Below are 23,797 nucleotides of genomic sequence, written 5' to 3' on the forward strand. Positions count from 1 at the left end.
AACATGGGAACTGCATCCAGCTGGCTAATACATGTCCTTTACTACACCTAACAAAACCCAAATTTTATTAACTCTCCCACCTTAGAAAATGGAGATTAGCTTCCTGTGTATTCATTTCGAAGGGTCTATGAATTAAGAATTCATTTAGAACCCAATTTTTAGACCACAATCGTGGCTATCATGTATTAAGTTCTCATGATGTACTTTAAAAAATAATAATTATCCCATTTAATCTCATTTAATCAAATAAAGTTCTCATTTCATAAAGTTTAATAAATTATCTCATATGATAAGAGTAAAAGAGATTGAAATTTTGACTGGGAAGGAAAAAAGTGGTTTCAAGAGTGAGGCAAGTATAGAGGATCGTTTCCCTTGAAACTTCTGAGGAAGCTAACCTTGGCCATAACCTGCCCCGTCTCTTTAGGAACTACATGAGGTAAAAGAAAGACATGAGAGCGGAAAAGAGCGTCAACTAAAACCCCTTTTCCTCTATCTCTCTAAAGCAGTGGAATAAGGATTAAAAAGCAGGAGCTGGGGCCTCCCTGGTGGCGCAGTGGTTGAGAGTCCGCCTGCCGATGCAGGGGATACGGGTTCGTGCCCCGGTCTGGGAGGATCCCATATGCCGCGGAGCGGCTAGGCCCGTGAGCCATGGCCGCTGAGCCTGCGCATCCGGAGCCTGTGCTCCGCAACGGGAGAGGCCACAACAGTGAGAGGCCCGCGTACGGGGAAAAAAAAAAAAAAAAAAAAAAGCAGGAGCTGATGAAGATTTATTTAAGGGAATAAATTGAACTATTAAATTTTAGAGATTAAGATATTCAAGAAAAATGGTAGTAATATATTCATCTTCTGAGTAAAAAAGAACAACTATCTTAAAACTTAACACAGTCTAAACCGTGAGATTAAGGATGAGGAGCATTTCCTTATACACTGACATTTCACAGCCCTACAAACAATCGGTACATTTCCCAACCCTTTCAGTTTGAATATGGAGCTAGAAAAAGAGCGTATCTAGTGGTGGTGGTGGGGAGAAGCAGCTAGTAAAGGAGAGAAGTGAACATTCTAGATATGACAGAAAGGAGGGGAGAAGGCAAGGAAGAAATAGAGATCACAGCCCAGCAATAAGGAGTTTTACTTACCATGTTGTGCAAATTCTTCCTGATCTGTCGGATAACACCAGGAAAAGTGGGGCGAAGCAACTCTTGTAGACTAGAAGGCCATGAATTATATCTGCTATCAACCTCCAGGTTGTTGATCCACTACAAAAAAAAAAAAAGAACACAACATTGTGCATACACTTTAGTCACCACTAGTGAAATTTGCAGAAATAACAATAAGACTTTAAATTATTTCAAGAAGAATCACATGGGAAAGACCATTTTTGAAAATATAAAGATCAAGTAGAGGGCTTCCCTGGTGGCGCGGTGGTTGAGAGTCCGCCTGCCGATGCAGGGGACACGGGTTCGTGCCCCGGTCTGGGAAGATCTCACATGCCACGGAGCGGCTAGGCCCGTGAGCCATGGCCGCTGAGCCTGCGCTCCACAACGGGAGAGGCCACAACAGTGAGAGGCCCACGTACAGCAAAAAAAAAAAAAAAAAGATCAAGTAGAAAAACGAGTGACTAAAACACAAGCCACAGAATAGGAGAAGGTATTTGCGACCTACGAAATCAATAAAGGACTAGTGTCAAGAATATCTATAGAAATCTAATATATCAATTAAAAAAAGGCAAGCAACATAAGAAATGGAAATGAGTCAAGAATATAAATAAGAAATTTACAGAGGAAATTTAAATAGGGAATTAACACAAGGAAAAACGTACACCTTCACTAGTAATCCAAGAAATATAAACTAAAAGCACAATGAAATTTCACACTGATTAAACTGAAAAAAAAAATTTTTAGTTTGTCAATATCCAGGAATAGGCAAAAATATAGAACAATGGGAATTCTCACCCAATTCTGGTGTCTGGAAGTCACTTTAGAGAAGATGACCTAATAAAGTTGAAGCCTTTATTACTACCCTACCACTAAGTACTACAGCTCAAGGTGTCTACCCCAAATATATTCTCACATGTATGCATGAAGAGAGAGGTACAAAAAGAACAGGGTGGGGCTTCCCTGGTGGTGCAGTGGTTGAGAGTCCGCCTGCCAATGCAGGGCACATGGGTTCGTGCCCTGGTCCGGGAAGATCCCACATGCCGCAAAGCGGCTGGGCCCGTGAGCCATGGCCGCTGAGCCTGCGCGTCCGGAGCCTGTGCTCCACAACGGGAGAGGCCACAAGTGAGAGGCCCGTGTGGGAAAGTATGTGTATATTACCTTGCTTATGTAAATAGAGTATTTCTGGAAGGATATACAACGAATTGACAATGCCTGTTGCTTCCAGGGAGAAAAACTGGACAGCTGGGTGAAGAGATTTTTCCAATACACAGTCTTTTGTATGTCTTAAATTCTAAACTGTGAATTTATAAAAGATATTTTTAAAAATCAGTAAAATATAAAACATGCTGTGATAAACTAGATCTATATGTATCAACCTACATAAGCCTTGAAAAAATTATTGAGTAATAAAAATAACTGATGAAGGATACTGATATGGCATTTTTCAAAATTTTAAAGCATACAATAGGGGAGAAAACGATCAAGTAAGGGACAGGAGGGATACACGCCCACTTCAGAAGAGGAATTACCTGCAGGGAGGAGAGGGGTGGAACTGGGAAGAGATATAAAGAGGGCTTTGACTGAAACATTTTTTTCTTCCAAGAACACATGAAATGATTAAATGTTAGCATTTAGTACGTATGGCGATGGGTCCTACGGTTGCTAATTATGTTAGTCTCTTTACTCTTTGTAATGAAAAAATTTTTAACAGGAAAAAAATGACACAACAGTATTCATCAAAATAACAGTTACACCACCAAGTGAGAAGTCAAGTAGTGAACATCTACATTCTGTATTATTCCCCTTTCCAAACACTTTCCCTAAAATCAGTGCAGGACAGACACCAAGAAAAGGGGACTGGAGAGCTGAGGGTGCCAGGAACGTCTCCATCACCGATCTCACTTCCACTACGACTGCCCGAGACAGCGCTGCTCCCTCTGGTCTCTTTGCAGCGATATTAATCTACATAAATCCTTCAATATAAAATATCAAAGGCCTGTTAAAGGAGGTTGGTAGCTAAAAACTGATATTTTTAAACAAAACCACACAAGACTTGCGTGCAACTGAGAATATACAAACTCAACACTTTCCCAAGAGATGCTCAGCCAAATTCCTAAAGAGATACAAAAGTGGAAAAATCGCGGTCTTAACCACGGTAAACCTAATAGCTCAACTTTCTGGAGCATTTAAGAGCCTACTTTACTATATACACATAGCCGCATATATGCAGTTGTTGTAAATCTTTGATGCCGACAAAAGAGTTAAGAGGAATAACTTACCTCTCCTAAAAGACAAATGTGAAACCATAATAAAATACTTGGCCAGACCACTCCCTGGACACACTCACAGAATACCTACCGAAATAGCAGGGCTCCTGATGTCTACAGCATAGTCGACCTCAGAAGGCTGGATGTTCAGTTTCAAAACATTATGCAGAGAAAGGCCTTCTATTCCCAATCTATGCAGACCCTCCATCACCCGAGCTTCATTCCTCAATATATCAAACAGACTGAAAAAAAACCAAATAGGTATTTAGGAGAAAGGGCTTAAAAAAAAAAAATTCTCACCATGAGAAAAATATATCAGTTCAAACTCAATGCCCTATCAAACGAGTTGAGAAATCAAGAGGGAACTCTTCCCTTGAATCCTTTTGTCCAAATATGCAGAACCAAGTAGGCAGGAGTTGCTTCTTGGCTGATGTTTATTTATACTTATCTACGTACACACTGTGTATAGAAATTATCTCTAATTATAAACACACAATTTGAGGATGAAATAATCCTAGATGTGGATTTTACATTGCATGTTTTTAAAAACACTAAAGTAATCTCCCTGTGATATTTCTTACAACTGCACATGAATCTAAAATTATCTGAAAAGCTTACTAAAAAAACACCAAAAAATATACTAAATAATTTGTTTAATATATGTTTCAATATCAGCATCAATTCCCACAGGCACACACACATATGATCACAGAAAGTGGTCTGGAGGAATTCACACCCAACTTAAGAGGTTTGCTGGGTAAGGAAGAAGAAATAAGAAGACTGTTCCTTTATCTCTGCATTATTTAAAACTGTTTACAATAAGCAAGTACACAGTTTGCAATACTCTGGAAAATTAAAGAGATTTTTTTAATAAAAAATAAAAACATGGGCAATCTTTTATTGTGTCCTTTACTAATTTTTTAGTACCTTTGAAAGCAGTATATGGTCATAAAAGCTCAATGAACATAATGTGAAAAGCATCTTACTGTGGAAACTGCTTCTTTTAAAGCATTAACCAACCACAGCTTTTGTTTCACTATTATGAAGCCACAGTATCAACTGTGTCAATTTTAATATCAAAGATAAAATCAGAATTCTACCTGTCTTCTGCACCCAACCCCCAAAATTCATAAGGAAAATTTAGAGCAATTTAGTCCTAAACCACATTTTAACAAAACAAAAAGGTATCAAATAACATATGTAAGACAGATCACCTTCTGAGACACCAGAGGCTGCATTTTGCATAAACCTACTTCATACTGTTCTCAGAAACAAAAGAACCTGCTCTCTTCTGTTTCTATGGTTAACAGGAAAATGAAGGCTCTGAAAGGGCACCCTCCAAAGACACCTGGGCCTTAAATGTCCAAGGCATCAGATGTACATTAGGATAAAAAATGGCCAAGTATCACCCTGCCCATCCCAGCCAGAACATGGGCCTACCTAAATGCACACACTGGGTCTGAGAAGTCATCAGGCTTTGCAACCTGTCACATCAAGGAGGAACAACAGTCTGGACGTGTCACAAGGAGCCACACGTTATAAAAACTTTTCAGGGTGAAAGATATTATCCATACCTGAATATATCCTGTGTCTCTAAATCAATATGAAGCCCGTTGATGAACAGTGCTGAATCTCCAGGCTGTAACCCTAAAGTTCCCTTGAAATACTGAAATATTAAAAACTTATTAAGGAGCAGGAAGAGAATATTTAACAGAAATTTCCATGTTTCTGGTCTTATTATACGTACAAATGTTGACAATGATTAATACAACTGTTTCCTACAATACTGGGGACAGGGAGAGAGTGTTAAATAAGCCAAGCACGAGAGTTACTTTTTGGTTGCCCTTCCCAGTCTGTGGTGCCAGCCAAGGTTGTGCTAGCGGTCACTGACAGCTGGGCCTCCTGGGTGAAGTCCAGGGATCCGATCTGAAAGGGTTTCAAAACCCCACACCTCCCTTAAACTTTCAAACTAAGGCACGCCAAGAAACCTTGAGGTGCTGAGCTAAGGACAGCGCCTACATACACCCGAGCTCTCCAAGACCACCTCCATGGGGCCCTTCAACTGCTGCTCTCTGACGCGGTGGAATGCATGTGACCATGCAGCCTCTGCAGCCCTCAGACCCGCCTGACCCACTGGAAACGCTGCTTTGATGCCATATCATACACAGCTTCTGTTGGCTTATATCCTTTCCAATCAATTCCTCTTTCTCGGCAAGGAAACTGGAACGGCTGATCATATACTCAACAGCACACAGTAGAGAAGGGAAGAAACGTATCAGATACTACGGACAGAACATGGATCCCTTAGCTCTCCCAGGGCTGGGGGTCAAGGGCAGGGATCGCTGAGCTCCCTTCACTCCCCCTCACTCAGTGGACAGAGAGAAATGAACTCTAAGATCTAGGACTGCGTGGGAAAAACACAAAACAATGCAGAAGCCACGGCTTTTGCTTCTCTGCCCTGCCAGGATAAAATGGCAAGGAAGATAAGGGGATAACAGAAATTTGCATCGAGAATCAGAATTTCTTACAAGGGAAAGAAAAACTCCACATCCACTCATTCCCAGGCTGCGAATACAGCACGCTGTGACTGTGGGAAAGACTGACTGGGAACTATGTGAAATGAAACACAACAGAGGATGGGGATCCCATTCTGAAAACGGGACTGCACGGAAGTTACCAAATGCTCTGCCCTACTGGGCTTCTACAACTCCAGCAGCCAGAACTCACCCTCCCAGCAGAAGATCGGAAGATCCTTTTCGGGAGACTAAACAGCTCAAGAGGAAAGGTTTAAAGATTCTGTCACTGGAGTTCCCTGGGAAACGACCATACCACCACAGCCTACAGTCACAAAGACGCATCCTTCGGGGCTTTCAATCAGTTTTTTATTGCCTCACTCTCTAATATGAGCAGTTAGCGAGAGATCACCAGACATCTAAGGAAAGCCTCTAACGTTAAAGACAAGAGAACAAGACAAAAAGAAAGGCAACTTAAGAGGGAACAGACTATGCAGAGAAAAGAAAACACATACATGCACCATCAATATCTTCAGAAGGATAAGACAACACCATAAAAAGAATAATTCAAGAATAACCCTTGTAAATTAAAAATTTGACAACTAAAGAAAGAAATCTCAGCAAGTGGTCTGAAAATCCTTCCCAGAAAGTTTAAAAATAAAAGACAAAAGAACTGGAAAACAGGAAATAAAAGATTTTTAATTAGGCCAAATTAGTCAAGGAGATGTAACATCTTAAGAATAAATAGGAATTCTAGGAAAACGGAAAAGAGAAACCAAAAAGAAGACGAAATGCAAAGAAATATGTCCAGAAAATTTCCCAATACTAAAGGAAAGGATTTTCCAGATTTAAAGGGCCCACCGGGCCTCCCTGGTGGCGCAGTGGTTGAGAGTCCGCCTGCCGATGCAGGGGATACGGGTTCGTGCCCCGGTCTGGGAGGATCCCATATGCCGCGGAGCGGCTGGGCCCGTGAGCCATGGCCGCTGGGCCTGCGCATCCGGAGCCTGTGCTCCGCAACGGGGGAGGCCACAACAGTGAGAGGCCCGCATACCGCAAAAAAAAAAAAAAAAAAAATAAATAAATAAATAAATAAAGGGCCCACCAACCACCCAAGAGTACAAAGACTTTTTAAAAAGGCATTATCACTATGGAATTTCAGATTACTAGGGTCAAAGAAAAGACCCTACATGATTCCAGAAAGAAAAGCCACATCTCATACAAAGGCTTCAGACTTCTCAAAAGCCATAATGGAAACCAAAATTCCAAGGAGCAATGACTTCAAACTTCTAAATGACTTCCAACCTAGAATTCTATACCCAGCCAAGCTATCAATAAAAACAGAAATGGGACTTCCCTGGCAGTCCAGTGGTTAAGTCTCCGCACTTCCACTGCAGGGGGCATGGGTTCAATCACCAGTTGGGGAATTAAGATCCTTCTTGCCACTCAGTGCAGCCAAAAACAAACAAAAAAACAAAATGGAAAACTGATTTCTCAGAGTCTGAAATTTACCTCACATGCAACCTTTCTCATGAAGAATGATTTGCTGCATCAAAATAAGGGAGTAAACCAAAAACAAAGAAGACATGGAATCCAAGAAATAGGAGATCTGAAAAAAGAGGTTAAAGGAAGGTCCCAGGATAACTGGTATGTACTAGACATAAAGAACAACCAGTCCATAGTGAAGCAGATCAAAAATTGATAAAACCGGGCTTCCCTGGTGGCGCAGTGGTTGAGACAGTCCGCCTGCCGATTCAGGGGACACAGGTTCGTGCCCTGGTCTGGGAAGATCCCACATGCCGCGGAGCGGCTAGGCCCGTGAGCCATGGCCGCTGAGTCTGCGCGTCCGGAGCCTGTGCTCCACAACGGGAGAGGCCACAACAGTGAGAGGCCCGCGTACCGCAAAAAAAAAAAAAGAAATTGATAAAACCATGACAAAAACACAGGGATGGTAGAAAGATGGGGAAAGTGCCAATATGGAGTACTGGTAGACAGTGGGAGAAGTGGGGAGAGCAGTGTAAGAAAGTCAGACCTCATCCTTGTAACAGAAGGCCAATACATAAGACTGGAAACTGAGAAAGTACCAATTTAAGCTTGCTGGAATCTGGAGATAAATATCCAAAGAATCAACTAGGAGTTGAAAGCAGATGCTTCTGGGAAGGGGGTCACACAGGGAGTGAGACATGTTGGTGGGGGTGCTTTTTTCTAAAGAAACAGGTAGCAACCATTTGATGCTTTGAATTATATACTCATGTTCAACTTTGATTAACTACTGAAAGTATAAAAAAGATTGCAGAAATGAATCAAAATACCATCGTCTTTAATAAAAGAAGAGTAAAACTATTAAATGTCACTGATTTAACTCACATTTCCGCATCTTTAAAGATATAATACAAAACAGAAAGGCACTATTTTCCAATGGTTAATACCTTCTGATTCTCTTCCACTTCGGTTCTAAGTTCTGAACTCACAGCTGTTTTTGTTATTGCTCTAAGGAAATAAAAACATTATCAGTGCTTAGTTTACTATTTGATATAAAAGACTTCAATTTCCCTATACGAAACGACACATTGCTCCATAAATTACAAAAAACTAAATGGAAAAAACCTTAAACCTTTACAATTGATACATATATTCCTCCTCTCAGATGTGTGTATTTGTTCATTATCACAAGATATAAAACCAAGGAAAAGTAACAGTAATAAGTGCACTTTCATGCGAGTGCAGTTATTTCCAAGATCTTGGTTAAATATAGGTAACTCTCTTCCTGTATATGATATCGACAGCTCACAGGCGAAGGATATTGTTCAGTAACTTAAGGCAGCAGACTGTTCAAGCTCTTTAAGCACATGTGTGTCTTCAACAGCATGCTTGATTAAATGATAATGTACTATAGGATCCTGAAGTCCTGTCCAAGAAATATTGTCCCAAGACTAATCAAATAAACAAATTTACAAAACATCCCATATCAGAAGTCAAAACACCTCCTTCAGTGACTCAAGAAAAGGACTGACAATTATTTAAGTTTCTGAAAATGTGGCTTCTAAAACAGGTTTGCCTTGTGTTTATGAGATGTGGAGGACCATGACACAATTGAAAGCAATAGCAGAAAAGCTGCATTCAAAATCTTAATCTGTCACTATGAACAAGTCAGCCTCTATGATTCATTTCCTTCATCGAGAATGAGTAAGATGATTGCTTCCCTGGTGGCGCAGTGGTTGAGAGTCTGCCTGCCAGTGCAGGGGACAGGGGTTCGAGCCCTGGTCTGGGAAGATCCCACATGCCGCGGAGCAGCTGGGCCCGTGAGCCACAATTACTGAGCCTGCGCATCTGGAGCCTGTGCTCCGCAACAAGAGAGGCTGCGATAGTGAGAAGCCCGCGCACCACGATGAAGGGTGGCCCCCGCTTGCCACAACTAGAGAAAGCCCTGGTACAGAAACGAAGACCCAACACAGCCATTAATTAATTAATTAATTAATTAATTAATTAATTTAAAAAAAAAAAGAATGAGTAAGATGATATATAAGAAACTCTTCAGGAAGAAAAACACCGGAGTCCATGCCAGACCCTAAGTTAGTTACATCTGCATACATTAAATTTTGTTAACTCATCTAATCCTGAAAGGTAGGTGTTGTTATTTGTTTTACTGCTGAGGAACGTGATTATTTACAAAGTTCACACAACTAGCAAGAGGCAGTGGCAGGGACACAACCTAGACTGCTCTCTTCAACCACACAACACGGGCGCTTGTCGCCTTCTCGGGAAGGTGGGCCATTAACAGTACAGTGCTGGTAGGAAGACAACTTTAATTTCCTAAGCATTTTCATATTTCAATGGCTTCATTTTATGCATAAACATGAAGATAATTAGGCATATGTTAAAAAGAAGAATGTCTCAAAGCCTTATTACTCTATGTTACCTGGCTTTGGTAGGAAAATTTTGACTAAGATCCTTCATAATCACCAGAGCTAACTCAATAGGAGCGGCCAAGATTCGGGCAGCAGTCTGAAAACTTAGATCTGCAACAACATCAAACGTAAGTTAAAGTGTATTCATCTCCAGCAATGAGAAAGAAATAGGAAAAAAGCACATTTATTTCCCACTATTTTCTTGGTAATTAAGAATGCCCTAGAATGCCATTTCAAATCATGCCCATGGTTGAATTGAAGGTTTTACTCACTTCATAGGCCCCTAGAGTGTTTACTGTAGCCGTTCCTTGATCTGCCTGCATAAACACTAAGGCACATACCAACACATTTAGCACAGAATTAATCCACCCCAAACTCTTTTCCTTCTTCTGGATTTACAATATAACACAAAGTACAGCAAAAGACTTTAGTAAATTATGCTGGGAAAGAAAACCTTGATACATAGTTCTTTGGACCAGAAAAGCACACATACATCCTGCCATACTGACATGCCTTTAACATCCAACTGTGTAATAAATGTATACATATAGAAAGGTTAAAACAAACTTGTTTCTAGTATTACAAGCTTATGCACCTGGTCACACAAAGAAAGATCTGGTAACTCATCTACAAATATATATTACTCTGCAGAGTGTTATTTGTCTACAAAAGGACTTTCTTCCTTTCTTTTCTAATAAATCAGGATTAATCACATGATCCTTAAAATTTGTGAATAAATACAATTAAATTCAAATTCTGTTTTTTTAAATACCATAAAATTTAGAATGATTCCTCTACATTTTTATTACCTTGCAATTGCCAAACTTTTAAAGGTGCCATTTCATTGGTGCTCTCAACGAGATGCTTTCTGAGTTCTTTCAACTGTCCCTTCAGGTCAGGGTGCAGGTCTCTGAAAGAAACATAAAATCAATCCTTTTCAGGTGTCTTTTCTTTCCCAAAGCACATTTAGAAGTTGACCCCAAATTTATCTCACAACTCTCCCACTTAGTAATAGGAAAATTCCTACAATATGGGAAAAATATTAAATTTTTCTTAAGAAACAAGTTAATATAGAAAAGTATGAGTTAATTTAAAAACCATAAAATTTACAGATTAAAAAATGAATCACTACAACAGCGACTCTCTATGTTGGGGGAGGGAGAGGAGTGGGACTGAGAGTAGGGAACAGAGGGGACCTCAACTCTATCTGCTGTTTTTTACTCACCTTGGTTCTTTCTTTCTTCAAGTAAAAGAAGGTGTTATGTTGCAGGGAAAAAAAACCTTGATAAACAATTCTTTGGTACAGAAAAGCAAGTACAATAGAAACAGTCAATTCTGGGTGGTGAGTACAGGGGTATGTTATATTATTCTCCATCCTTTCCTGAACCTTTTTAATTTCTCAAAATAAAATTGGAAATACCTTGCTACCAATCCCAAAATGAGTTTCTTTCAGCTACACACTCATAAATCCTTTAGTCACATGAATATAATTCAAGCTAACCAAGATTATTGCGTTTTGTTTAGTTTTATCCTGAAATACAGTGCATTCTATTTAAAGTTAGTAAAACAGAAGTTTTCAGAGGCAGAGATAGATCATTTAGATCAGACAGACAGATGGAACAGAGTAATCCTGTTTTTAACAGTAAAAACTCAAAATTTCTTAAATGCAACCTGCCGAAAGTAAAATATTTACTCAGATCCTTCACCATCCCACCAATCCATTCCAGTTACTACACTTTTCTTCATGGTAAAAATACCTTAAAATGGGTCACTTACTTTAGTTAAATAACCATTCTGAGTGTCCAAAAAGGAAATTGTCTTCAGTATTCTACATACTACCTTTGTGCTATAAACACATGAAATCATAATGCTATCCAAAAAACAAACATATAAAACATGAATATGAAAATGAATTCTGGAAACCTGGATGCAGTAAAAATGGAACCTGACTGCATATTAATAAGGCCATAACTGATGTTCAACACAAAGAAATGTGCATTTGCACAGGATGAACTCAACATATGCACAGTCACTCAACATCAACAAAGTCATCTCTACTGAACTGTTAGTCTAACTGTCATTTCACTGGGTCAAATGTTAAAGCTAAAATATATGAAACTGCACCTACACATACTATTTCTATTAAAAAAAAAAAAAAAGCACACCATAGATGTCCTAATTAAGATTTCCAGATAAAGCAGAATTCAGGGCTCTGAACAATGACCAAATCATAACAGAAATAACTGCAACATTTAAAATAACAGCTAAGAACATTTTTCAGCTATAAAATTCTATTATGCTTTCATAAAACAGTTATGGAATTTTCTTCAAAAGGCCACTTCCTATCCTCTTTCATATAAAGCAAATTGTAATAAAATGTATTTCAACTGAACATATATAAAATCTACCACACCTCCTACTACAACTCTTTTGCGATTTTTCAAACTATGTTTAGTATAAGTAAATAGCTATAAATACAACATTGTAAATCAACTATAATTCAATAAAATAAAATTTTTTGAAAAAGAGATAAGAAACAAACAAGCAAAAAAATAAATAAATAATAGCTATGACCTCTCTAACATAAAATACATTTGATTTTCCTCAGGAAAAGAATGTATAAAACAATTAGATTTCTCCTATTATGTGAATCAAAAAATGGCATGTAACTTTATGCTATCAACTACAAGGTCCAGAAAATAAATCAATTTAAGCCATAAGCAGGCAGCCATAGTATCATGTAAGAATAATGTGCTTCAGAATTGCCAGAAATCATAAACTGTACTACAAATTAACTGGTCATCTCCTCATATCAGATTACATACATAAAGTATTGTTGGGAGATCTGTAACTCAGGCAGTAAAGAGAAAGATGATGCTTACAATGTGAAGAAGGCTGGAGGTTTAAAGAGAATAAGACCCTTTCCCAAAAGAATATACATACCTTAATCTTCCAAAGAGAAATCCCTGAACTTCATCAATAGGATCATTTTCACCAATCACTGTGGTGTTAACGTCAGTTCCTACAAAAGCACAGCAAATACATGTCTAATCACTCAGATTAGAAATAAAAATATTAACTTCATAATATTTGTAAAAAATTTGAAACACCTGAAACTATAATAGCATTTAAAATGTTGAATACCTCAACTAACATAGTGGTTAACAAACACATAATAAATGAGTTTTTGATATATCCTGTGTTCCTGGATAAAGAAAGAATGTGTTTTTCCTTAAACTGTGGAAATTTTTACATGTTAAATATTTCAAAATTAATACCTTTAAAATTATGAATAATGGATTTTTCAATATCAAAATTCTGAGGAATTTGCAACTAGGCAACTTAATCCTAAATATAATTATTGAGGACAGGATAATGAAGTACGAGGCTATCTTCCATGTACCAAAACCAATCATTTTTACTTTTAAAACAAGCTCAAAAGACATAAAGAGATTACGCATAAAACTTGTTGAAATAATGAATTCAAAACCCTAGAATATTACAACAGGAAGCATCCACAGTAAACTGTTCCAAGTGCAGAAAATAATATAAAAACATGAAACTGTTAATTATATGATAGCTTAAGATTTCACATTGGGTCACAAATTAATTACTATTTGTGAACTACCTATCATCAATAACAATAGCTACTACTTACTGAACTCTTTTGTGAAAAAAACTTTGCTAAATTCTTTACCTCTACATCTTATTTTCTCCTCAAAAATACTTTAAGAGGCATATATCATTATCTGAACTCTACAGAGAAAAAATTAGGGCCTAAAGAATTTGTCACCCAACTCAGATATAACAGAACCAAGATTCAAACATAGGTTCATTATACTCCTAAATCTATTCTTTTTCATTAAAGAAACAAATTCCCCTTTAACTCATATTTAAAGAAAAGAAAACACATTGGTCTTAATTTACAAATTCACCTTTCACCTGAGTATCATCCTTGGCCTTGTACTCAGTGCTCTTAATGGCCAACTCCACACCATAGCCAGAGAGGTAAACAGGCTCCTTCCTGGGATTCTGCAAGCAGAGCAAGTATTCCACCATCACCACTCAGCTCTCCACGCATTCCCACCTAGCTCTTTATACATCACAGCACACAGACCCTGACCATGTTAACATCACATAGCCATCACCTAGGATTACACACTCAAAACATGCTTGAACTTCCATGGGAATCCTTAGATTGTGGATCCTGCCACAAGTGTGGGAACAGGAATTCCAAGGTAGAAACAAAACCAGATGAAGGGGGCTTCCCTGGTGGCGCAGTGGTTAAGAATCCACCTGCCAATGCAGGGGACACGGGTTCGATCCCTGGTCCGGGAAGATACCACACGCTGCAGAGCAGCTAAGCCCGTGCACCACAACTACTGAGCCTGCGCTCTAGAGCCTGCGAGCCACAACTACTGAAGCCCGCGTGCCCTAGGGCCGGCGCTCCGCAACAAGACAAGCCATCAAAATGAGAAGCCCGGGCACCGCAACAAGGAGTAGCCCCCACTCGTCACAACTAGAGAAAGCCCGCCCGCAGCAACAAAGACCCAAGGCAGCCAAAAGTAAATTAAAAAAAAAAAAAAAAAACAGATGAAGGGATAGTGGAAAGGGCAAAGGTCACCAAACCATGTGAAGAAATGGAGAAAACAAAAAAGCAGTTCCGGAACCTACACAGGGCTGAAAACTGGTGAGGTTTCAAACCTAGAAGTGCTTTGTTGAGACGGTGTATGTAAATGTGTGTGTGTACATTTTTTTTACTGATTTGAAATGTCTTCAGGCAGGGTTAGGGCTGACCTAATGTCACAGGCTTACCATCATCCTGAATGAGGATGGCCCTTTAAATACCAGCAATAGGGACTTCCCTGGTGGTCCAGTGGTTAAGAATCCACCTTCCAATGCAGGGGACGCAGTTTTGATCCGTGGTCGGGCAACTAAGATCCCGTGTGCCGCGGGGCAACTAAGCCCGCACACTCTAGAGCCCACACATCACAACTAGAGAGAAGCCCACATGCCCCAACAAAGAGCCCATGTGCTGCAACAAAAGATCCTGCGTGCCGCAACTAAGACCTGACACAGCCAAATAAATAAATAAATATTTTTTAAAAAACGGCAATAGAGCAAGGCGGGGGGGCGGTGTCTAAAACTGGATATTGTTAAATCTGTTTCTGCTCACATAAATTTTCATTTAAAATTTTTATTTTACTTTCCCATGGACTTAACATCCGATATTTACTGAGCTTAATATGACACAGAAACTTTAAAGGCCAACGATCTTTACATAGAAATATTTTAAATGCTAAATGCCACACAAGGTTTCAAAAGCTTAATTTTAAATCAATTCTGCCTGATTTTACCTCTTTAGAAATCCTCCTTTTTCTATCAAATAAAAAGATGTCAAAAAGAAAAAAAGAAGGGTTTGGAAAGGAAGTGAATTCAAGAATCAGTTCAATAGTATGATGACCATATTAAATCTGGACCAAATTAAATATAATTTACATGGTTCATTTTGAAATAGAACGTAGGGAATTCCCTGGCGGTCCAGTAGTTAGGACTCTGCGCTTTCACTGCCCAGGGCCCCAGGTTCAATCCCTGGTCGGGGAACTAGGATCCCAGGAGCCGCATGGCATGGCCAGGGGAAGAAAAAAAAAAAAAATCAAAGCTGAAATAGAATGTCAATTTTATACAGCAGTTTTTAGGCATATTGTTTTACATTTCTTCAGAAAGACAAGCAAAGTACCTCCTATGTGCAAATAACAGATTTGATGAAAGTACTACACTTCCCAAAAAAGTAGTTCAAATCATTTTATAAAGCGGGAAATTATTAGCTGAAGTGCTAAGGTTGTGGTGGGCAAACTAATATTTAAAACAGTTATAAAATAAGTCAATACTTACAGATATATAATGTCTGAATACGTAATTGATTTTGCCTGCACTGCTTTCTGATACAAGTTGTCGGTGAAACTTATAAAACTCCTCAGAGCCAATCTCAGAGTAGAAAATAACCACTGAGCTTTCAGGATTAGATGAGGGATATCTGTGATCTCCTTTGAACAATAAAGGTTTTGGTCTGAAAATAAATATTAAAAGCTTAAAATTGTTAACTTAAAAAAGCTTTTAAACATTAAAAACAGTACAAAATGAACCTTCAGCAATGATAATTTAAGCAAACATTATAAGCATCTTACTATAAAGAGTATCACAGTCTTAAATAGTTTTCAGTTAGTAAGAATACTGAAAACAAAACAGGTATCAGTCTTATTTGTTCATAATTAAAATTAACGAATGTACGTTATATAAATACTAACCTTAAAATGTAGACTTTGACTAATAATTGTTACCAATTTCTAGAGCAGGGGGTAAAAAAGCCAGAAAAAGGATACACATCCAGCCCTCATAGTACTAAAACTTTAGTAAATTATTCTACCATATAAATATAAGGTAATTATCTTTTTATCTGAAGACCTAAGCGCAAATAATGCAAAAAAGCAGAGGATAAATCTAAGCGTATAACTTCCCAATTACAGTATCTCCCTCCTCTATCATTTTTACTATTATGATCATCCTACTACTGCATCTAAAATTTAGGTTATCCTCATAAATTTTAAAACTCCCCCCTCAAGAAAACTTCTCTAAGAGTGACATCAAGATATTAGCAGATCTTAATGTACAGACTTTATGACCTACCAATCCTTCTTAAGGAGGTATACCTCCACGTACTAAGTGGAAAATGCCCCTTATAAAAATAAACCTACCTACCCGTATAAATTTATAACCACAGAAAAAAGTATAAAAGAATGGATGCCAATCCATTAAAAATAGTTACCACCTCTCAGAAGAGGAGACATTATCACTCTTTTCTTTATAAAGGTCTGTATTATTTTAACAAATTAAAGAAAGAATTTTTCAAGTCAGTCAATTTTGTTTTCCCCAAGGAAATAGCACTTTACTATGCAGCCAATTTTGAATGTCCATACCTCACCCCGAGACAGCTGAATGCTCACTGAGTTTCTGGTAATCACCCTGAGGAAAAAGCACTCATACCATTTGGTGGGCAGAGGACAGGTGCTGAGCAGATAATCTCACTAAAGAAGAATTTCCCCACCTAAAACACCCCCTGGCACTTCTGGTAGAGCAGGGCAATATCACAGAGAGAGATCACTGTTATACAATTTATAACAGCATTGGAGGATGTACAGAGGGGTTATTGCCCTAGGCAGACAGCAAGAGGTACCTATTGTTATTTGTCCACCACAGGAAACCTACCTTTAAGCAAAAAAACATCAGGCCACTGATTACCAATTTAATATTCAAATTAAGCTTGCAATTATCTTAAATAGTCTCCTTTGTCTGAAACTAATACTATCCTGAGAGATCATTATCATTAATATCATTACTCCAGGCACTGGCTTTAATACACAGAATATTCTTTACTAAACTGATGACAAAGCCTATGTAATCTCTCCGATACAGTCATTATTAAGTAACAATAACAGTAAGTACTCTTATTATCTATTTCGAAACAAGATGAGGAAAGAAAGGTTATGTAATTTGCCTAAATTCACAAAACTATTTTAAGTGATGGAGCTGGGATTTAAATCTAGTTGGTTCTGGTTCCAGAATTCACATTCTAAACCACTATACCTACGGACTAAAAAACCCATAAGAAAAATCAGATGGTGGACCTGATATAGGAGAAAGCACAATGAATGCAGGACATTTAAATAAAGAAACACACAATCTACCTTTCAGAAGCTGTTAGTAGAAGAGTCTCAAGGGTATCAAAATCACAAGTCCTCTTTCCATGCACTGAAAAAAATGAACTACATCCTTCTGGTGGAGGTTCATCAGCTGCTATCTGTCATTTAAGAAACAGGACATTTTTAAAAATAATTTCTAACCAAAAACAAGATAAAAACATGAATATTCTAAATAGGTAATAAAATGATAATAAAACAACATCAGTAAAAGCAAAAATTAACATCTACCGAATACCCATTATGTGACAGAAAGAGCTTTATGCTTCACTGCTTTCTTGTATTATTTCATCTAGTTCCTCCCAATACCACTCCATAAGGTAGGTGTTATTATCATCCCCAAAATAGAACTTTAAAATTCTATCTCAGAAGATAGCAAAAGATATCCGGGGGGGGGGGGGGACTTCCCTGGTGGCGCAGTGATTAAGCATCCACCTGCCAATGCAGGGGACACGGGTTTGAACCCTGGTCCGGGAAGATCCCACATGCCGCGGAGCAACTAAGCCCCTGCGCCACAACTACTGAGCCTGTGCACCTAGAGCCCGTGCTCAGCAACAAGAGAAGCCACCACAATGAGAAGCCCGTGCACCGCAACGAAGGGTAGCCCCCACTCGCTGCAACTAGAGAAAAGCCAGCGTGCACGCAGCAGCGAAGACCCAATGCAGCCAAAAATAATTAATTTTTTTAATGTTAAAAAAAAAAAAAGATATCCAGGGAGCACAGTATGTACCTTGTAGAAAACTAAGCTTACAAATGTCAATTGTAAGTGTCAAAGTATAACAATGCAGTCCTAATTAAGTATAATACGCAGATTAATGTGAAGCCCCTCCCTGAAACAGGAAGAATGACACTGAATCTAAAAAACCAACAGGGCCTAAAAAAAGAGTACAGATGGAAAGGTAAAATTATCCAAGGAGCACACTAAGATATTCAAAGAAAAGGCTGAATGAGACGTGGGGTATGTTTAGAGTGAAATGCACTAACGCCCAGGCACAATGAGATAAGTCCACCTGCAACTTAAACGAGAGGCACACTGAGGAGCATGAGTGTATAGAGATGGGGAAAGGAAAGGACATAATGACAAGGCCTGGGTACACACTGAGGTCATTTATGTACCATATTCCTACTGAATGTCCTTTTCTACTGCTGGAATACAAATAATTAAGAACAGACGGGGAGAAATGGAAAGCTTGTTATGAAAAATTTTTGAACTTTCCATTACATTTTTCTGCTTTTTTGTAAATTATTACAAAACTTACAAACTTGTGTTTGTAAGAAGAAAGAACAGTACACTAAACCCCTGTGTACCCATGACCCAGCTTCAGTAATTATCAATTCATGGCCAATCTCAGTCCTTCCACCTTCCTACCACACTCCATTGGATCATTTCGACACAAGCTCCAAATAGCATTTCATTTATAATGTTTCACTATGTCTCAATAAAACACAGAGGTTTTTTGTTTTTTTTTTTTCCTGGCCGGCCGCACGGCTTGCAGGATCTCAGTTCCCCGACCAGGGTTTGAACCCAGGCCATGGCAGTGAAAGCCCAGAATCCTAACCACTAGGCCACCTGGGAACTCCCAAAACACAGAGATTTTTTTTTAAAACATACTACCATTATCACACTTTAAAAAAAAAGTAATACAATTCTGTATTGATGGCCACCGGCAGCATAGTTTTTCAATCTTCCCAAGTTCTCCCATAAAAACAAAGCAAAAATGAAAACAAAAACCAGTGGACCACATTTATGACAAAACTAGGTGGAAGGAAATCCCCATGATACAAAACACAAAAATGACCTGCAGTCATCAGAGGCCATGGAAGCAGAGGGAAACTGCAGAGATTGTGATGATCCTGAAAACAAGAAAACCCCAGAACAGCCAAAAGGTTTTCCCTGGAAAGCATGGTGGGTGGGCCGACGGGTTCTGTTTCACCTATAGTACAGGTAAGCACAAGGCAGGCTGACCACTGTGAACTCAAAACTCACAGGCTAGGACTCCCTTCTAGGAAAGGGCCCCACTCTAAGGAGAAACTGTTGAGGGCAGAATAAAACTCAAGTAGGACAGAGATAAAAGCCAATAAAAGAAAAAGTCCAAATATAAAAGTGCAAGAGGGGAACAGAGTCAGGAAATTTCAAAAAGCAAGCTACCTTTTTTTTTTAAAGCCACCTTATTTTAACATAACATAAAATCAACAGAATAGGGAACCATGCAGACCTCCAAAAGTTAAGGAAAACTAATTTCACAACAAATTGAGCAGAAAAAGTCTCAGTGTCGAATCCCATACAAAGCTATTGTAAGAAAAGGGGAGGGGAAGAACAGAGTAACACCCGTATTCTTACAGACGAGTGCTGTACAAGAGAAATTTCTGCAATGATAGCAATCTATTGGGAATTCCCTGGTGGTCCAGTGGTTAGGACTCAGCGCTTTCACTGCCGGGGCCCTGGGTTCAATCCCTGGTCAGGGAACTAAGATCCAGCAAGGCCCTTGCTGGGGCCAAAGAAAAAAAAATGTATAGGGCAAACAGTGTAAGTTATTCAACAGAAAAGAAAGGGATAAAGGGAGAACCTATAAATTAAGAGACCATCCACCCCCCCAAAAAAATTAATAAATTTTTTAAAACTGGGCAAGACTAAACTCTATTGTTTGGAGATGAATTCTTGGGCAATGAAATCTTTTTAAAAAAAAAACAAAACAGGGCTTCCCTGGTGGCGCAGTGGTTGAGAGTCCGCCTGCCAATGCAGGGGACACGGGTTCGTGCCCCAGTCCGGGAAGATCCCACATGCCGCAGAGCGGCTGGGCCCCTGAGCCCTGGCCGCTGAGCCTGCGCATCCGGAGCCTGTGCTCCGCAACGGGAGAGGCCACAACAGTGAGAGGCCCGCGTACCGGAAAAAATAAAAAATAAAAAATAACAGCAAATGATTCCAACAGAAGAAAGTGGTTCCTTCTGAAGGGCAAAAGTCAGCTGTGATGGGGACACAGCACATGAAGGGCTTCCATGGTGCCTGGCTAAATTCAATTTCTTAACCGGGGTGAAAATTACAAGTGTTCACTTCGTAATAATTCTTTATACTATATATTTCTTGTGAGTCATTTTCTATGCTGGTTTTATTTCAGAATAAAAAAAAAAGGTTTTAAAATTAACATTTCTTTTATACCAAACATACAATCAGTATACACACCTTTGATTCTCTTGCTATTTTTTACGAGTTTATTCAACTCAAAATCCAACAAGGGGCTTCCCTGGTGGCGCAGTGGTTAAGAAGCCGCCTGCCAGTGCAGGGGACACGGGTTCGAGCCCTGGTCCGGGAATATCCCACATGCCGCAGAGCAACTGGGCCCACGCGCCACAACTGCTGAGCCTGTGCTCTAGAGCCTGCGAACCACAACTGCTGAGCCCGAGTGCCACAGCTGCTGAGGCCCACGTACCTAGAGCCCGTGCTCTGCAACAAGAGAAGCCACCCAATGAGAGGCCCGCGCACCTCAATGAAGAGTAGCCCCTGCTCACCACAACTGGGGAAGAGCCCGCGCGCAGTAACAAAGACCCAACGCAGCCAAAAATATAAATAAATAAATAAATAATTTTTGAAAATCCAACAAGATCGACACGTTGCATTAAGTTGACACCTTTTTAAAGTCTCTCTTGAAGCTCCTCCTTCCCTCTTTTCTTTTCCTTTTAACTTACTTGTTGACAAAATCAGATCATTTTACTACAAAGCTTTCCTCATTCTAGCTTTTCCTGACTGTATTCCTGTGATATTGTTTCACATTTCCTATCTGCTGTATTTCCCGTGAACTGCTTTTAGATCTACAGGCTATGATCACACTCAGGGTTAAATGGTTTAGCAAAAACTGTATCGCCTCTCTCTTCAGCTGTGTTGTATAAATAAAGTCTGGTAGTCAGTTTTTTGTGTACATATTTTATTTTTCCTTAAATGAAAATAAGTGCAAATTATATTTTTTATAATACGTTATTTGAAGATTTAACATCATCAATTTTAATTATTATATATAAACAAATTGTAAATCCTAGACAATTTCAGGTAGAAAGGTATAGTTCTGTAACACAATGCCAGGACAACTGCAATACAGCCAATCAAGATATGCAACCACTAAAGAATACTGTCACGTGTAAGCACTGAACTCACCTGCTGGAAGGCTTGAATTGTCGCTGAGTAGGAGTGAAGAGACAGACAAAATTTCAACAGATTCTGTTGTAGTGGTGACAGAAACTGAAATGCAACTTCCAATATTGCATGATAGTAGGAATAATCAGTACCTGTCAGGAAGAACATTAACCAAAATAATTCTATATGACTAGAGGTATCCAAATATGATATAGTTCATAAAGTATAAAGCTATGTGTTACAAAACCATACTGATTGCAAAATGTTACCACTATACTGTCCTGAACTGCTGTCAAATGTTTAGAATTCCTTGGAGTACACCATGCAATTGGACTTTTCTTCCCTTTGTTCAGACTATTCCCTCTCCCTGGACTGCAATTCTCCCACTTACAAGGATGACTAACTCCTACTTTCTTCCTCAGGAAGAATTCAGCTGTGAGAGCACCTATTCCAGGGAGGCACCGCCTATCCCTACCCCATGCCTCACTGGACCAAGTTCATCTCTTCTTTGCTCCCATAATATTTCTTCGCTTACCTCTTTCACTTAGCACATCATTTACTCATTTACCTATTTACTAACTGCCCCTCCCAAAGAGCCTTTGGGCCCCCAAAGCCCGAAACTATGACTTGTCTTTGTATCCACAGTGTCTGCATATGTTATCTATTCAAATAACCCAACAAGACGGAGCAGTGTGATGAGGAAGTACAAGATATTAAAGGATACTAATGAAACTGTAGTTTGGGGAGAAGCATTAAAACAACTGGAACACATTATCTGAGGGGAAAAAAAACGCATGTACCAGTATGAAAAAATCCCCAGGATATATTAAACGACAAGCACAAGGTACAAAACAATGTATATAGTATGCAATTTTTTCTTACTCTTAGAAAGAATAAGAAATAGGAATACATACTTATGTATTTATTGTAAAAAAGAAAAAAAACACTGAAGGCTAAACAAATTAATTTAAATGGTTATAAAAAGCCAAGAGAAACAGGAGGAACAAGATTTTTCTGCGTATAGCCTTTTGTATAGCTTTGACTTTTAAACCACTATTATCTATTCCAAAAAGAAATTTAACAAAAATATTTAACATTTAAAAAAGCAAAACGTATAAGGTTCTATATGGCATTAGCACCTTCTAAGTAGAAAAAGAGATCAGAAAGAAATATCTTAAAATGTTGCCAGAATGTTAATGGTGACTATCTTTGGGTGGTGGGACTGTGACTAGTATTTCAAATAAAATGGTTAATGTACTTTTATGGTCACTTCCAAGAATTCATACTCCCCTAATTTTAATAACCAGGAACACATTAGCATTTATATTGAAGAAATTTCATTTTAAATGTCAGAGTTCAAAATTCATTACAAAACTCACTTTGATGAATTTGTTTTACGAAATCATAAACTAAAATGATTTTTTTGATAACTCAAACAATTCTAGATGACTCCAAATTATGTAACTAAAGCTTACAAATTATGTAACCAAAGCTTGTTCAAAACTTTTATGCACTTAAATCACGAAAAGATTCAGACTTGACTTTTTAAATATGTATTAATTTTTAAATATCATAAAGTTAAAAATCAATTGGTCAAATATTAACAGCAGTCACATAATTTTTACACATTTTCTCTTCAACAAGGACTTATGCCTGTCAATGTAAGCCTGTCAATGTAATACTCAAGGTTTTAACTACTCATGTATCAGCATCTTTGACTATTAATGTTCATACTCTATGTAGCTTATATTGAATTGGAAAATGTTTGTGAAAGCTCATCAAAAACTGTAAACAAGTGATACAGTTTACCTTGTCATTAATTTGACACCTTGACACTCCAGTTGTGTGTGGCTGGCATGCATAATGGAAAACATTCTGGATGGCACTAACTTAATGATAACAAACTTAACAGATAATAGATCAGTTGTATAATTAGTTCATAACAAAAGTGAATTAAATCTGATGGTTATTAAGTAAATGCTAAATGATTTTAAATGAATTTGACTTCCACAAAATATTCATGTAGCACTTTCAATAAAAGAACACAAAGGAACAAAAACAAGGGGAGAAAC

At 38.5% G+C, this 23,797-nt stretch overlaps 1 protein-coding gene across 1 annotated transcript in view; it reads right to left on the reverse strand.

The window, feature by feature from the left end:
* Positions 1–23,797, reverse strand: part of UGGT1 (UDP-glucose glycoprotein glucosyltransferase 1) — a 99,613-nt gene that overhangs the window by 65,082 nt on the left and 10,734 nt on the right. The window contains exons 4-14 of the mRNA XM_082631385.1: positions 21,747–21,877; positions 17,588–17,700; positions 15,738–15,912; positions 13,778–13,874; positions 12,786–12,864; positions 10,652–10,752; positions 9,854–9,953; positions 8,364–8,424; positions 4,999–5,090; positions 3,516–3,666; positions 1,137–1,256 (exon numbers count right to left, since the gene is read on the reverse strand). Coding sequence (XP_082487511.1) covers positions 1,137–1,256; positions 3,516–3,666; positions 4,999–5,090; positions 8,364–8,424; positions 9,854–9,953; positions 10,652–10,752; positions 12,786–12,864; positions 13,778–13,874; positions 15,738–15,912; positions 17,588–17,700; positions 21,747–21,877 — 1,220 coding nt within the window. The remainder of the gene's footprint in view (positions 1–1,136; positions 1,257–3,515; positions 3,667–4,998; positions 5,091–8,363; positions 8,425–9,853; positions 9,954–10,651; positions 10,753–12,785; positions 12,865–13,777; positions 13,875–15,737; positions 15,913–17,587; positions 17,701–21,746; positions 21,878–23,797) is intronic.

This window comes from Mesoplodon mirus (assembly GCF_964341445.2).
Source record: "Mesoplodon mirus genome assembly, chromosome: 8".
In the NCBI taxonomy this organism is placed as follows: Eukaryota; Metazoa; Chordata; class Mammalia; order Artiodactyla; family Ziphiidae; genus Mesoplodon; species Mesoplodon mirus.